Raw genomic sequence first — 13,595 nt, forward strand, 5'->3', positions numbered from 1 at the left:
TCTCTCTCTCTCTCTCTCTCTCTCTCTCTCTCTCTCTCTCTCTCTCTCTCTCTCTCTCTCTCTCTCTCTCTCTCTCCTCTCTCCTCTCTCTCTCTGTGTCACACACATACACACATACACACAGCCAATAAGTATTTGAGATGGATTTGAATTCAAGCCTTCTTGACTCCAAGTCCAGTGCTTTGTCCGCTGTGCCACTTAATTGCACTTATTATTTACTTGGATTGGATGCTTGCACTTAAAATTCAATATATTCAGAACTGATCTTATCTTTCCTTTAAACCTGTTCCTACTTTTGACTTCACTACCTCTGTCACTGATACCAACTTTCATTCAATCTCTTGTCTTCCAAATCTTGGAGGTGACATTGATTCTCCCGCTATACTAACATGCCAAAATCCAATTGATACTCAATTCACAATATCTTTTGTATCCATCCTTTCCTCTCCAGTTCTTCTGTCACTAACTAGTGCAGCCCATCACTGTCAGGCACTTAGCTTCCCAATTTCTATTCCTTGCCTCCTCCATTTATCCCTCAACATCACTGCCACATTAATCTTCCTACTGTGAAAATATGAGTATGATTCTCCCCTACTTAAAACCCTTCAAAGACTTCCTATTGTCTATCAGTTGGTCACTCAGCATTTATTAAGGGACTACTATATGCCAGATATATTTTTGAGTTTTAGGGACACAAAGTAAGGCAAAAGACCTTTCCTATCATTGAGAAGTTCTAATGGGAGAGACAATAAACAAATGAATATATACAAACATGGGCAACTAGCTAATGCAGTGTATAGAGCACCAGGCCTGGAATTAGGAAGACACATCCTCATGAGTTCAAATATAGCCTCCGACACTTACTAGCTGTGGGGCCCTGGGAAAGTCACTTAAAATGGTTTGTCTCAGTTTCCTCATCTGCAAAAATAAAGTGGAGAGGGAAATGTCAAACCATTCCAGTATCTTTGCCAAGGAAACCCCAAAAGGGGTCACAGAGTCAGACATGACTGAAATAACTCAATAACAAAATGTACAAACATGATATTTTTTTTTACTTTTTTTGGGGGAGAGGAGGGCAATTGGGGTTAAGTGACTTGCCCAAGGTCACATGGCTATTTTTTGTGGGCTAATTTTTGTGTTAAGTGCCTGAGGCTGCATTTGAACTCAGGTCCTCAGTGCTCTATTCACTGTGCCATCTAGCTTCCCCTTATGATATATTTTTTTAAATGAAATGATTAACAGAGGGAGGCACTAGCATTAAGAAGGATTGAAAAAATCTTCCTGTAGAAGGTAGGATTTTAGTTGGTTCTTAAAGAAAAGCCAAAATGAAGCCAAAAGGCAAGGAGGGAGAGCATTTAAGGTATGGGAGAAAGTCAGAGAAAATGGAATTTAAATTACTTCTTAGACCTAGCATTAAAGACTCATCACAATCTTATACCATTAAACATATGTTATATGGCTTCTCTATATATACCTATGCTTCAATCAACTTGTACTACCTCAATATCCCCTCTATATATACAACACTCTTTGACTTTCACTCCCATGTGACCTGATAAAACAGAGGTCCTGTGGCTGCAGAACTCAGGATATAACCCTGGTGATGAATCCACCAATGCAGATTTTGCCTAAAAGTACTGATCTCCTAACTACAAAAACGACAATATAAATATATAGTAAATTTTACAGAGAATGATTATTTAAATGAGGATTATATTACCTACCAATTAGGAGCTAAGTTTTATAGTGACTAGTAAAGAAAATTCATATGGGCTGAACAACCACTACAGTATCAAACAGCTTCTATTTTACTTCTATTTTCACAGACACAAAGGATTCATGATGCTTGCAGAGCACTAGAACTTAGGGGAGTTATTATGTAAATATTTTATTGGTGATAATCATAAGGAAGACACTGAAAACTCACTGTAGGGTATTATGGGACAGCACTCCTAAAGAAGACATTGCGGCACAGAAAAGATCCAGACAAGGGAGCTATTTTTATATTCTGTGTATAGGGGATGAATATATTCTCCCCAAAATGAATTTATATACAACAGCCCTTCCTGTATGACTTGACCACGTGGAGTAGAGAATCAGGCATAATGTTACAAGCAATAAAGTCATTATTATGTCTCTATAAAACACATTCTATTTGTATTTTTCCTTTATTTCTATCACACTAGCAATGTGTTTGCATTATGATTGTTAAAAAGCTGAGGACAGTAATGTTTTTAACCTTTAAAAGGACATCCCTTTTTTTAGTCAAAGAAACTCTCATTTACCATTTTAAGTCATTCTATTTTTGTCACAGCCACCGCTAAACTTCTAGTCACCCAGGTTCATAATCTCAAAGTTGTCCTTAACTCCTCCCTTTCTTTAACTGCCTGGCTCCCCCCTCCCCATTTCAGTCAGTTGCCAAGTAAGTTAATTTCACCTCCATAGCATCTCTGGAATTCATCTCCTCTCTAGTCATATGATTACTACCCAAGCTACGGTCCCCTCTTGCATGCCCATCATGATCAAAGTAGCATTCCCAAACCATAGGTATGACCAGTGGCAGCTCTCTGCTCGGTAAAATCTATTTGCTCCCTATTGACTCTAGGATTAAAAACAAAAATGAAAACAAAAAAAATCAAAAAACCTTTTAGTTTTGCTTTTAAATCTCTTTATAACCAGAATTAAACCTATCTTTCCAGTCTTATTATATATAAACCCCTCCATATATACTGTAGACCAGCCAAATTGGACATTACTGATTTTCCTTACAAATAACATTCCATTTCCCATTTTTCTGCCTTAAACATTTTTAAGTCATTTTCCAACTGGGTCTGATTCTTTGTAACCCCTTTTGGGGTTTTCTTGGCAAAGATACTGGAATGGTTTGTTATTTCCTTCTCCAGTTTATTTTAGAGATGTAGAACTGAGGCAAACAGTGTTAAGTGATTTGCTCAGGGTCACAGAGCTAGTAAGTGTCTGAGGTTGAATTTGAACTCTAGAAAACAAGTCTTTCTGACTTCAGAATCAGCACCCTAACCACTACACCCCCTAGTTGCCTATCTCTAAACATTCTGTCCTCTGTGTCTATAATGCTTGTCACCTCACCTCTTTGAAACTTTGATTCCTTCATACGTAGCCCAGCTCAAATACTAACTCTTCCCTCCTTTCCCATCTGCTAGTGCCTCCAACTTTATAAATACTTTGTATTTAGTTTGCATTCAGATGTATACCTTCTCTCTCTCTATAGATTGTAAGCTCCTTTTTTAGGGCAGGGTCTTTTTATTTTTATTTTTGCCTTTTATACCCTCACTATCTTGTAGAGTGCCTGACTCATAGAAGGTGTTTAATAAATGTGTATTGATTGATTTAAGGAAGTTGGGAGATGTTACTTCAGATGACAAGAAGGAAGTATATCTAAATTTTTAGTATATGGGGAAATGATAAATACTAACATGGCAGTTTTGACATCTGTTGAGAATTTAAGAACGTGCCTAGACTTGAAGATTTTTTAAATTCAGGATAAATTATTGAAACTATAAGAATAATAAACACATCTAGCACTAGATATCACTTTCTTATAACCAGATTCCATTATGTTAAGACATCTGTGGTGAGAAATTAAAACTCTTAGAGGCACATTACAACTTTCAGTTGAAGAGAGGCAAAAATGGAAGCAATAGTTGGTTAAGAAGATGATATCAGAGAATAGGATTTGGAGATAGATACATACATACATGCATGCACACATGCATATACACACATATGTGTATGTATATATACACATGTTATAAGATTAGGAGCCACCTGACTAGTGATGGAGTAAATTTAATCAGGATTGGTAAAATTATACAAGGTAGCCCTTAATGTTTTAAATTTTAATAGGTTAAAAACTGCACTAAGATTTGGGGACACATTTTATTTGTCTAGAGACTTGAAGACCTAGACTTTGAATTCTAACTCTGTGACAGGATTTTTCACATGTAACATCTTCCTAATGGACTTCACTTTCTTGATAAGTAAAATGAGAAGACTGAATAAAGAGTTTACTCCACCCTGATGTTATTAAAGACAGATAAATTTACCAATTTCCTTTAGAATATAGGACAGTGATCTTGACTTATATTCTGGAAACCTATCCCAAAGTTATGGTTTTTAGCCACACAGAAAGGAAATCAGTGATCTCTTAAGAGTCAGCATGGGTTCCTTCACCACCATCCTGACCATTATCTCCCATGAACCCTGATGGATACAACCCAAGACCTTGAACCCCATAGTTTTTGGAATAACAATGTTTCCAGCCCAGTGCCAGAGTCATCATGCTGGGAAGCAATCCTTGTGGAGAATTAATTATTCCTGCAGGTGTTATAAGATACATCTAACAAAAACCCAGAAAAGAACATTATTGTAACTAGAGACTTTTGCACTGTCAAATGATTCAATATTTGAAATATATTATGTTAGTGGAAATGACCTTAAAGAAAAAGCCTTATCATCTGCTTTCCTGCTACAACTTAAGGATCATGGAACCTTTCCATATGCCTTTCTCTGAAACCTTCCATATATGTTGTCTCTATCATTAGAATATCTACTCCTAGAAAGCTGGAACTATCTTATTTTTCTATTTCTATCACCAGCATTTGGTACCATGTTTTGAACATAGTAAGCACTTAATGAATACTTCATTCATTCATTCAGTAGTGACATACCCAAAACAATTCAGGCTAAATAAAGGGAAGAATAACATTTTATGACTTTTTCTATATATACTAGTTCCTTCTTCCCACACATGTCAGAAAAATAGATAAATAAGTATATTTTACCATGAGTTTCTTTTTATTTTTATTGGGATTGAGTGATGAAAAAAGATTAATTTAGGATTTGGGCTATATAGACAGATAAGCATACATATATACATGTATGTACATATAGATTTCTTAAATTCAAAAGCTGAGGAGAATCCTAAATATTCACCTATGCTTATTATTCAGTAAAAATACTTCAATCCATCAGCTACAAACATACTGTGGAACAGATGAGCCATGAAATCCACTTTAAGCTCAGGAAAAAGAACAATTTGAAATTCTGTCCCTTTTCTGAATACAAATTCCCATACATTGTTATTGAAATCTATTATTCCCATGATATAATAATATGCTTTAAGTCCACACAATATATAATCACACAATTATAAACATTTTTCAGAGAACATATTAATATATGTATGTGCAAATATATATGTATGCTTTCATAGATGATATATTTCTGAATTTTTTCAACTTTACTATAGGACAAGTCTAAGTTTTAAATAAAAGCTATTGATTGCAAAACTCCTCCAAGCCTCCTTATGTCAAACCAATTCTATTACAACAGTCTTTAATGATAGGGCTTTAGTTGGGAGTGAATGACATAGAATGTGTTTCATCCTTTTTTGGAAAAAATTTAAATCTCATTTTGTTTCTTTGGGTGAGTGAAAAACACTTCAAAATACCCTCGCAATGATATTTCTGCACATTCTCCATGCAAGAAATTTCCTTTCTTGTTGTTTTTCCCCCTTAGATTCACCTTTTTACTTACTTTGAAACTCTGTATCTGCCCTCAACATCATTAAAGAAGAGGAAATATGGTGGCTTCAGATGATTCCACAGAGTGGAAAGTACAAGAAAAAGAGAAGAAATTTAATGAAAATTAGTTAGCCTCTCCATGATTCAGTTTTCACATCTGTAAATTTGGATGTCTGTCTGTCTATCTGTGTGTTTAATTCATGAATTATAGGATGTGAGAGGTGGGAGAGATATCAAAAACCAACTAGTGTAACTCAAAACAAGAATCCCCTGCACACACACACAAAAGGAAAACAAAACCAGAAAAAAAGAAGCAATCAACCATAAATCAGTTAATAAGGAGAAAGCCAAATGTTTGAAGAAGAGCTCCCTCATGAGCTGTAGGAAATTTGGGATGCCAGATTACATAGGCTCCTGCTTGAGTTTTCAAATCTGCCAATCCACCAAATCAATCAATAAATGGTTGTTGCCCTTCATTCTCAAAGAAGACTAAAATGACATCGCTATGCTAGAGTCAAGTTTCAATGTGTCTGACTATGGCTGATCAGATCAATATGAGCTTGGAATGCTCTACCACGGACGGAAGGACACAAATAGCATGTGTGAATATTTGAGGTAGATACTCCAAATTTGCGCATACTGCCTTTCCTCTGAGCTCTCTTAATTCTGCTTTGCTCATAGAGCACAGAGCCTTCTCTGACGTAGATGCATGCCATGCTGAGCAGTCCTGTACCAGTTTCCCATGTCACAGAATCAATTCCCAAATTCTTAAGAGACCTCAAGAGTGTCCCTATAGTGCTTCTTTTGATTATCATATGAGTGCTTGCCCTGTGTGAGTTCTCCACAAAATAGTCTTTTTGGCAAGTGTATGTCTTGCATTCGACTGCTGTGTTGTGAACTCTGAAGCAGAGTTTGAATGCTTTGCATTTTAGTTCAAGTAAGGACCTCAGAATTTGGTGCCTTATCTTGCCTGGTGATCTTCAGAATCTTCCTAAGACAATTCAAATGGGAGCAATTCAGTTTCCTGGCATGACACAGTTATACTGTCCAGTTTTAACAGGCATACAAAAATGAGCTCAGCATAACAGCTCTGGAGATCTTCAGTTTGGTAGTCAGTCTAATACCTCTTCTCTCCCTTCAGAGCCAGGTAAAATGCCAAGAGCAGAAATGGGTCTATCCACAACATTTAAAGATCTGAATAAGGCCTTTGATACTTTTAGTCATGAGAGATTATGGAAAATTATGTCAAAATTGGATTGCCTGGAGAAGTTTGTCAGCATCGTATGGTCAATTTCATGACAACATGTTTGCCTGGGATCTGGATAATGGACAATGCTTTCCCAGTCACCAATGGGGTGAAACAAGGCTGTGTGCTTACTCCCATGCTTTTTAGCATGATGTTTTCAGTCACGTGGTCAAATGCTTTCAATGAGAATGAACACAACATCAGGATCAGTTATCACACTGATGGTAAATTCTTCAACTTGAAAAGGATACAACCTAAGACCAAAGTGGAGGGAGTGTTGGTGTGGGATTTTCTTTGTGCAGATGACTGTGCACTCAATACAGCCTCTGAAGCTGAGATGCAACAAAGCATGGATCAATTTTCTGCTACTTGTGCTAATTTTGGCCTAACAATTAACACCAAGAAAACACAGGTGCTCCATCACACCATCCATACATGGAACCATCAGTTACAGTAAATGCAGAAGGTTTGAATGTTGTGCATAAGTTTACTTACCTTGGTAGTACACTTTCTGAGGATGTACACATTGAAAATGAGGTTGACCCATGCATTGCTAGAGCAATCAATAAATAAACATTTACTAAATGATTACTTTGTGGTAGACACTGTGCTAAATGCCAGGGATATAAAAAGAAGTAAAAAGTAATTCCTTCCCTCAAGCAGTTTACAATCTAATCAGGGAGCTGATATATAAATCAATACATACAAAGTAGCTATGTACAGTATTAATAGGAAGTAATTAACAGAGGGAAGACACCAGAATTAAGAAGGGTTGGAGAAGCCTTTCTGTAGAAAGTGGAATTTTAGTTGGGACTTAAATTGTCAGGGGCATAAATAGGTAGAGTTGAAGGAGAGGAATCCAGGTATGGGAGAACAATCAGAGAAAATTTCCAGAGCCAATAGATGGTGTGTCTTGTTTGTGGAACAGTCAGAAAGCCAGTGTTCCTCAATGGAAGAGAACATAAGGGGGGGAAGGTGTAAGAAGACTGGAAAGATTTAAGGGTCTAGATTATGAACGGGTATGCTCTGGGACCTTAAGCAAGTCTCTTCCTGTTTAAGCTTGTATCCAACCATTTTCAGCCTGCCATGCTCATGAAGACAGAATGACCTAGTTTCAAATTTCACCTTGGACACTGTCAACAGAGTGACCTAAACAAATCACTTGGTTTTTCTAAGCCTCAGTTTCCTTATCTGTAAGAAGTGGATAATAACACCTATTCCACAGGGTTGTTGTCAGAATTTAATGAGATCATTTAGGCAAAGTGCTTTGCAAACCAAAAAAATACTATAAAACTTGAGGTATATTTTTAAACAATATTGATTGGAGTCTCTTGGTCTTTAGCCTCCAGAGGGAAGAGAAAAGGAGAGGAGGGTGCATTACCATTTTGCCCCTTGCACCTCCTGCCTGATCTCCATGAGTCTCCTGCCTGATCTTCTGTCTCAGATGGTAAAGGTGAGGAGACAGCTGGGTGTCATAACATCATGTCTCTACATCCCTTGCCTGACCTCTAGGAGGGAAGAGGGTTTCACCCTCTTGAGGGATCCCCTGCCTTGAGAGAAAGAGACTATAACTTCTCCTCTGCTCCAAGTTTTTGCGATCCTGCCTAAACTGCCTGTGACTGAAAGGATTCCCCCTAGAGTTCTTAAAAGTCTCTGAAACTGTTTCAAATTTTATTTTTTCCCTGTGATTAATACAGTCCTGCGTGGTCATACTCTTCCCATACCATTGGTTCTTTACCCCAGCAGTCATGATCTAAACCCCATTCTCTCCATTCCCCAAACCCCATTAAGTTTTTTTCTCATTCCCCTCAATTCAGTCCTCCCAATGTTCTATTCTAAAGCTATCGACTTCTTCCACTGCACCTTCTAGAATGTCTGCCTCCAAAACAACAAATTTGCTTTCAACTTAAAACTATTCCTTTCTCATTCTTTCCTTCTTTGGCTCCATAATACCTGGCTCCTTCCTATTGACACAGTCTTCCTGGCCACACTTTTCAATAGTGCCTATGCTTTCACTCATTTCCCCCAACCCCCCACAACTTAATGGTCAAGGTAGGCAAGTCAGAATACCCCTTCTTCCTGATATCCACTTCCAAGTTCTCCCCCTACCACCACCACTAAGTAACCTTTCCTCCTTTGATTTTCATGAAAACACATCTATCACGCAATCAAAATCCTAGTAGCTGTTGTTTATGGATTTCTAGAACATTCCTCTTTTTTTACCTAGCTCATTATCTTTCTCTCCTTTCTAACTCCTGCCTTCATATTAAGGGACTTCAATGAACATATTGATACTCCTTTAAAAACCTTAATCTCTCAGTATGCCAACTTAAAAAAAATTCCCATGTGAATTACTCCTTCATCCCATTTTAGCCACACACAAAGGTGGCCATACCCTTAGTCTTGCCTTCACTCATTAATGCACCATCTCTGTATTCATGAATTTTAAAATCCCCTAATGTGATCACAATGTATTGCATTTACACTTCTCCCTCTCCCTTTTTATACCAAATCCTGCTATTTGTTCACCCCATTACCTCCAAATCCCCAGAGCCATCAGTTGTATCATGCCATTACCCTTGCACTAGCCACACTCTCCTTTCCCTCTTTTGACTCTGTGATGAACTGCTGCAATTATGTATTGCCTTCTCCTCTTGAATCCCCTACTCCCTTCTTATAACATTGATTTGTTTTTTCTTGCCAAGCCTCAGCTTTGGATCATTTCCACCAACTGCTGCCTTTTTTTCTACATATGTGCTGCTGAATGAAGGTGAAGAAAACCATACAACCATCCGGACTGGGTCTGCTACAAATTTATGTTACATAGCCTCAAATGGCCTTTCACTGCTACATATGAGAGCTCCATAATTAATTTACAATCATACTCACCACTCTCTTTTCCAAAACTTTTTCAGCCCTCTTCAAATTTTTTCCAACCCACCCTTTCCCCCAATCCTTTTGACTAAGAACTCTGTCTCATATTTTAATAGAAAAAAATGAAATCATTTGCTAATACCTCTCTTTTCCCTTCTTCCTTATCTTATACCACTCAGGTGACTTCTGCCATTGTTTCTTCCTTCATCCATCGCACATAAGGTGAAACTTCTCCTTACCAAGGACAATAGTTCTACATGGACATATGATTTGATTCCATCCTGTTTCCTGCAGCATATTATCCTCTCTATCATCACCAAACTCAAATCCTCAATCTCTCCCCCTTAACTGGCTGCTTCACTACTCTCTAAAAACATGCCCAGGGGTGCTAACAGCAGGGGAGAAAGAAAGATGAGTAATTAGAATTTGAGTGTGACAGATTTTTGCACTCTGGGAACCTAGAATGTCCAAGAGTGTTTGTGTATGCCTTTAGTAATCAGGGAAGTTTTAGTGAAAGAGTAAGGTCAAAAAGTCCTGAGGACAATGGCAAGGTAGTCTAGATCTACTCCAAGAGGAGGAACTGATGGCCTGGGAAGATGAAAATAGATCAGTAAAAGCTAAGATTTGAGATTATAGTCCAGGATCCTCTCCATATGGCACTCAGTTTAGAGTTTCATACAGTTTATTGATATTTGAAACTATCATTTAGGGTATATTGTTAAAAGATTACACTGACAAAGCAAAAGGTCTTCATACGTACCTTAGAAGAATGCCTCTCTTTTCGGTTTTCAAGAGAAAAGAAAAATACATGCATTTCAGATCCATTGCAACTAATTATTTACCTAATTTAGCTGACATTTTTAAAGGTAATGAAAAGCTCTAAATTTGCCTAGGACACACACACACACACACATGCCAGAGAGACTAGGATAATATTATATACCTAAATGATTTCCAATTAAACTTGGTTATTTATTAGGCAGTAAGTTCTGTCTCTCTAGGTCCTTTTCAATATTTGGCATATCATGCAAGCATTCGTCATATTCCTATGGGCTCCTGACACTAAGAAAGGCCTGAAGCACAAAAATTAGAAAGGTAGAGATGATTGTCACGTTGTTCTCTATTCCTGCCATGTAGATATTCTAAACATAGATTTCCATTACAGGCTGACTTGATTAGCTTGAATGGTCATAAATCCCTTTGCAAATAGTCTCATAAATGCTAAAAATCATCATTACAGATATTTTGACTGAACAGTAGATTAGGCCTCCAAATGCCAACTCATAGACAAATTCAGAAATCATACAGATAAATCAGGCAAAGAACCTTTTATTATGTGAAAAAATGCAGATGATTGAGTATAAAACAGATTTTGTACCTAAATCACATGCAATGTCAAGCAATTCAATACTAGTGTACATCTAAATAAACATTTTTGTTTAAGGTCTTGGTACCATAATCTTAGTCTATTCCATATATATGAACATATGTATGTATAACATATCTATTATGTGAATTTGTATTATGTCTATTATGTGACCTTGGGTGTGTCATAAATTATTTGTCAACAAGATTCTCCCTTTCCAAACTTTTTAAATGGAAATAATAGTAGTCTTCTATCTCATAAGAAATTTTGAGAGGAAATGAGATCATTTTTTAAATCTAGAGAGCCAGCTTTGAAGCCAAGAAGACCTTGGTTCAAGCCTTGACTCTGAAACATAATAGTTTCATGATACTAAGTCACTTAACTTCTCAGTGCTCTAGACAAGTCACAACTATCAGTTTTCAATACTTTTGTTGTTATTGTTCAGTCATTTTTCAGTCGTATTTGACTCTTTGTGACATCCTTTGGAGTTTTCTTGGTAAAGATACTGGAGAGGTTCACAATTTCCTTCTCTAGTTCATTTTACACATAAGGAAACTGAGGCAAGTGGGGTTAAGTGAGTTGTCCAGGGTCACACAAGTAGTAAGTGTCTAGGGCCAGATTTGAACTCAAGGAGATGAGATTCCCTGACTCCAGGTCCAGCATGCTATCCACTGAGTCACCAAGCTGCCTAAAGTGCTGACCTATATTGGTAAAGGGAGTTTTTCTTCCTCAAGGAGTTCCCTATACCTGTGAAGTCACAGGTCTAGTCCCCATCCTTCCAATTAAATAAAACAAATTTAGGAAACAGAACTCTAAGAAGGCCAACAAATGCTCTTTCCAATTTTTGTTCTTTAGAATGTTTTATTCTTCAAAATACTGTCTTTTTGCTGCAATCATTTTCGGGGAGAGATCTTTTTAGAAGCTCCTTTCACTCCATATTGGAACCTTCCTTGTAACAAAGAAAAACCATGAATCAAAATTATCTGTTGAGAGTGACTGTATCTGACAACACACATAAAATCACCCTCTAGGAGCTCTCTGATCCTTTGCTATGGTCCATTTTGCTATTGTTTAGGGTCATCACTTTCCTTTTAGCAAACTTTCATTTATATTCTTGAAGTGGGTGTGTAAACTATTCATTTCACCCCTTTTATTTCACATCACTACATGGAAGAGATATAGCTTTATGATCTACACCTAGAATGACGACTAAATTCAATAGCAGGGAGAGCAGGGGAGCAGTAGAGGAGGGAGTTCCAGGAATGAAGAAGTTCCAGTAATGAAGAACAGTCTGTTACAGTGAAGAAAACACTAGATTTGAAGTTAGTTCACTTTGGTTCAAATCCTGGCTCTTCTATTTATTAGCTAGGTAAACCAGACAGGTTGTTTTACCTCTCTCAGCCTCCATTTTCTATTCTTTTCAATAAGTGGCTTGGACCAGATAATTTCTCAGGATCATTACAGCTCAAGAACTATGATTCTGTGATCCTATCTTAGAACCTCCTTCAGAGCTACTTCCCCAATATGTTTGACTGTGGTTCAGATTTTAAGAGAACAGCAGGCTACTATTATTCTCAGGGCTCTGGTACTATCATACATAAGTACCTCCCTTCCCATAACCCTACTAATGTGAATCCCATGAGTTATCAGCCAGTAGGTACAATTTGTGGGTCACAAAAAAATTCAAATTTGTAAGTAATTAATTTATTAATTTAAAAATTACTAAAAAAAATTTATGAAAAGTATTTACTAGTTATGGCAAAAAACAGATAGTATGTGCAAACAACAAAATTTCTTTAATCCCCCCACATACCAGGGGTATACTTTCTTCAAGCAAACAGCCAGGCTCTGGACAGAGTGTTCTTATATCTAAAGTACAAAAGTAGTGAGAAAATTCACAGGGAATGCATGTGACAAAGAGGTAATTCACAGCTTCTGCTTACTGGGAGTTTCTAATATATATAATATGTAATAAATAATAAAAATATTAAACATTATTTAAAAATAATTTAAATGATTTAAAAATATTAAATAAAAATAATAAATTAAATAAGTAAATAAAATATATAATAATATCTAGCATCTCTCCAACAGGAGAGGTTACACTTCCTTAAATTTCCTGGCTATCTTTCTATGTCTATGTCCAAGTTTTTTCTTAATGGGTCTCTGTTACCAATTTGATAGATGATCTTTGCTCCCTGTCTTCTTCTGATCCAGTTTAGGGAAAAGGAAGCTAGAGGAAGGAGCTCTTCTTTTCTGGAAGTTTCCCTCTCAGGGAATTTACACTAATTCTCCAATTAGAATGCTGAACTTCCAATTGGAGTTCTCCATCACTAGGTTCAACCTCTCTAGACCCTGAGCTCCTTGAAGATAGGGACTGTTTCTGCCTTTCTTTGCATCTTTATATTAACATAACAGGCACTTAAATGCTTGCTAACTTTTTACTTCACTCTGTACTAGGGACTATAGCTAATGATATATTTTTTATCTTTTTGGATGAAAGAGCTTGTGAATAATTTTGTTTATATATTATGCTTATTCATTAATT

The 13,595-nt window shown here is 36.8% G+C and overlaps 1 protein-coding gene across 1 annotated transcript in view; it reads right to left on the reverse strand.

Moving 5' to 3' along the window:
* Positions 1-6,277, reverse strand: part of PLCB1 (phospholipase C beta 1) — a 628,464-nt gene extending 622,187 nt beyond the window's left edge. The window contains exon 1 of the mRNA XM_069065428.1: positions 6,185-6,277. Within this exon, the coding sequence (XP_068921529.1) occupies positions 6,185-6,277 (93 nt within the window). The remainder of the gene's footprint in view (positions 1-6,184) is intronic.
* Positions 6,278-13,595: the final 7,318 nt, after the last annotated feature.

This window comes from Petaurus breviceps, unplaced genomic scaffold, assembly GCF_028583685.1.
Source record: "Petaurus breviceps papuanus isolate PSGF00001 unplaced genomic scaffold, PetGlider_PUasm1.0 90686, whole genome shotgun sequence".
Classification (NCBI taxonomy): Eukaryota; Metazoa; Chordata; class Mammalia; order Diprotodontia; family Petauridae; genus Petaurus; species Petaurus breviceps.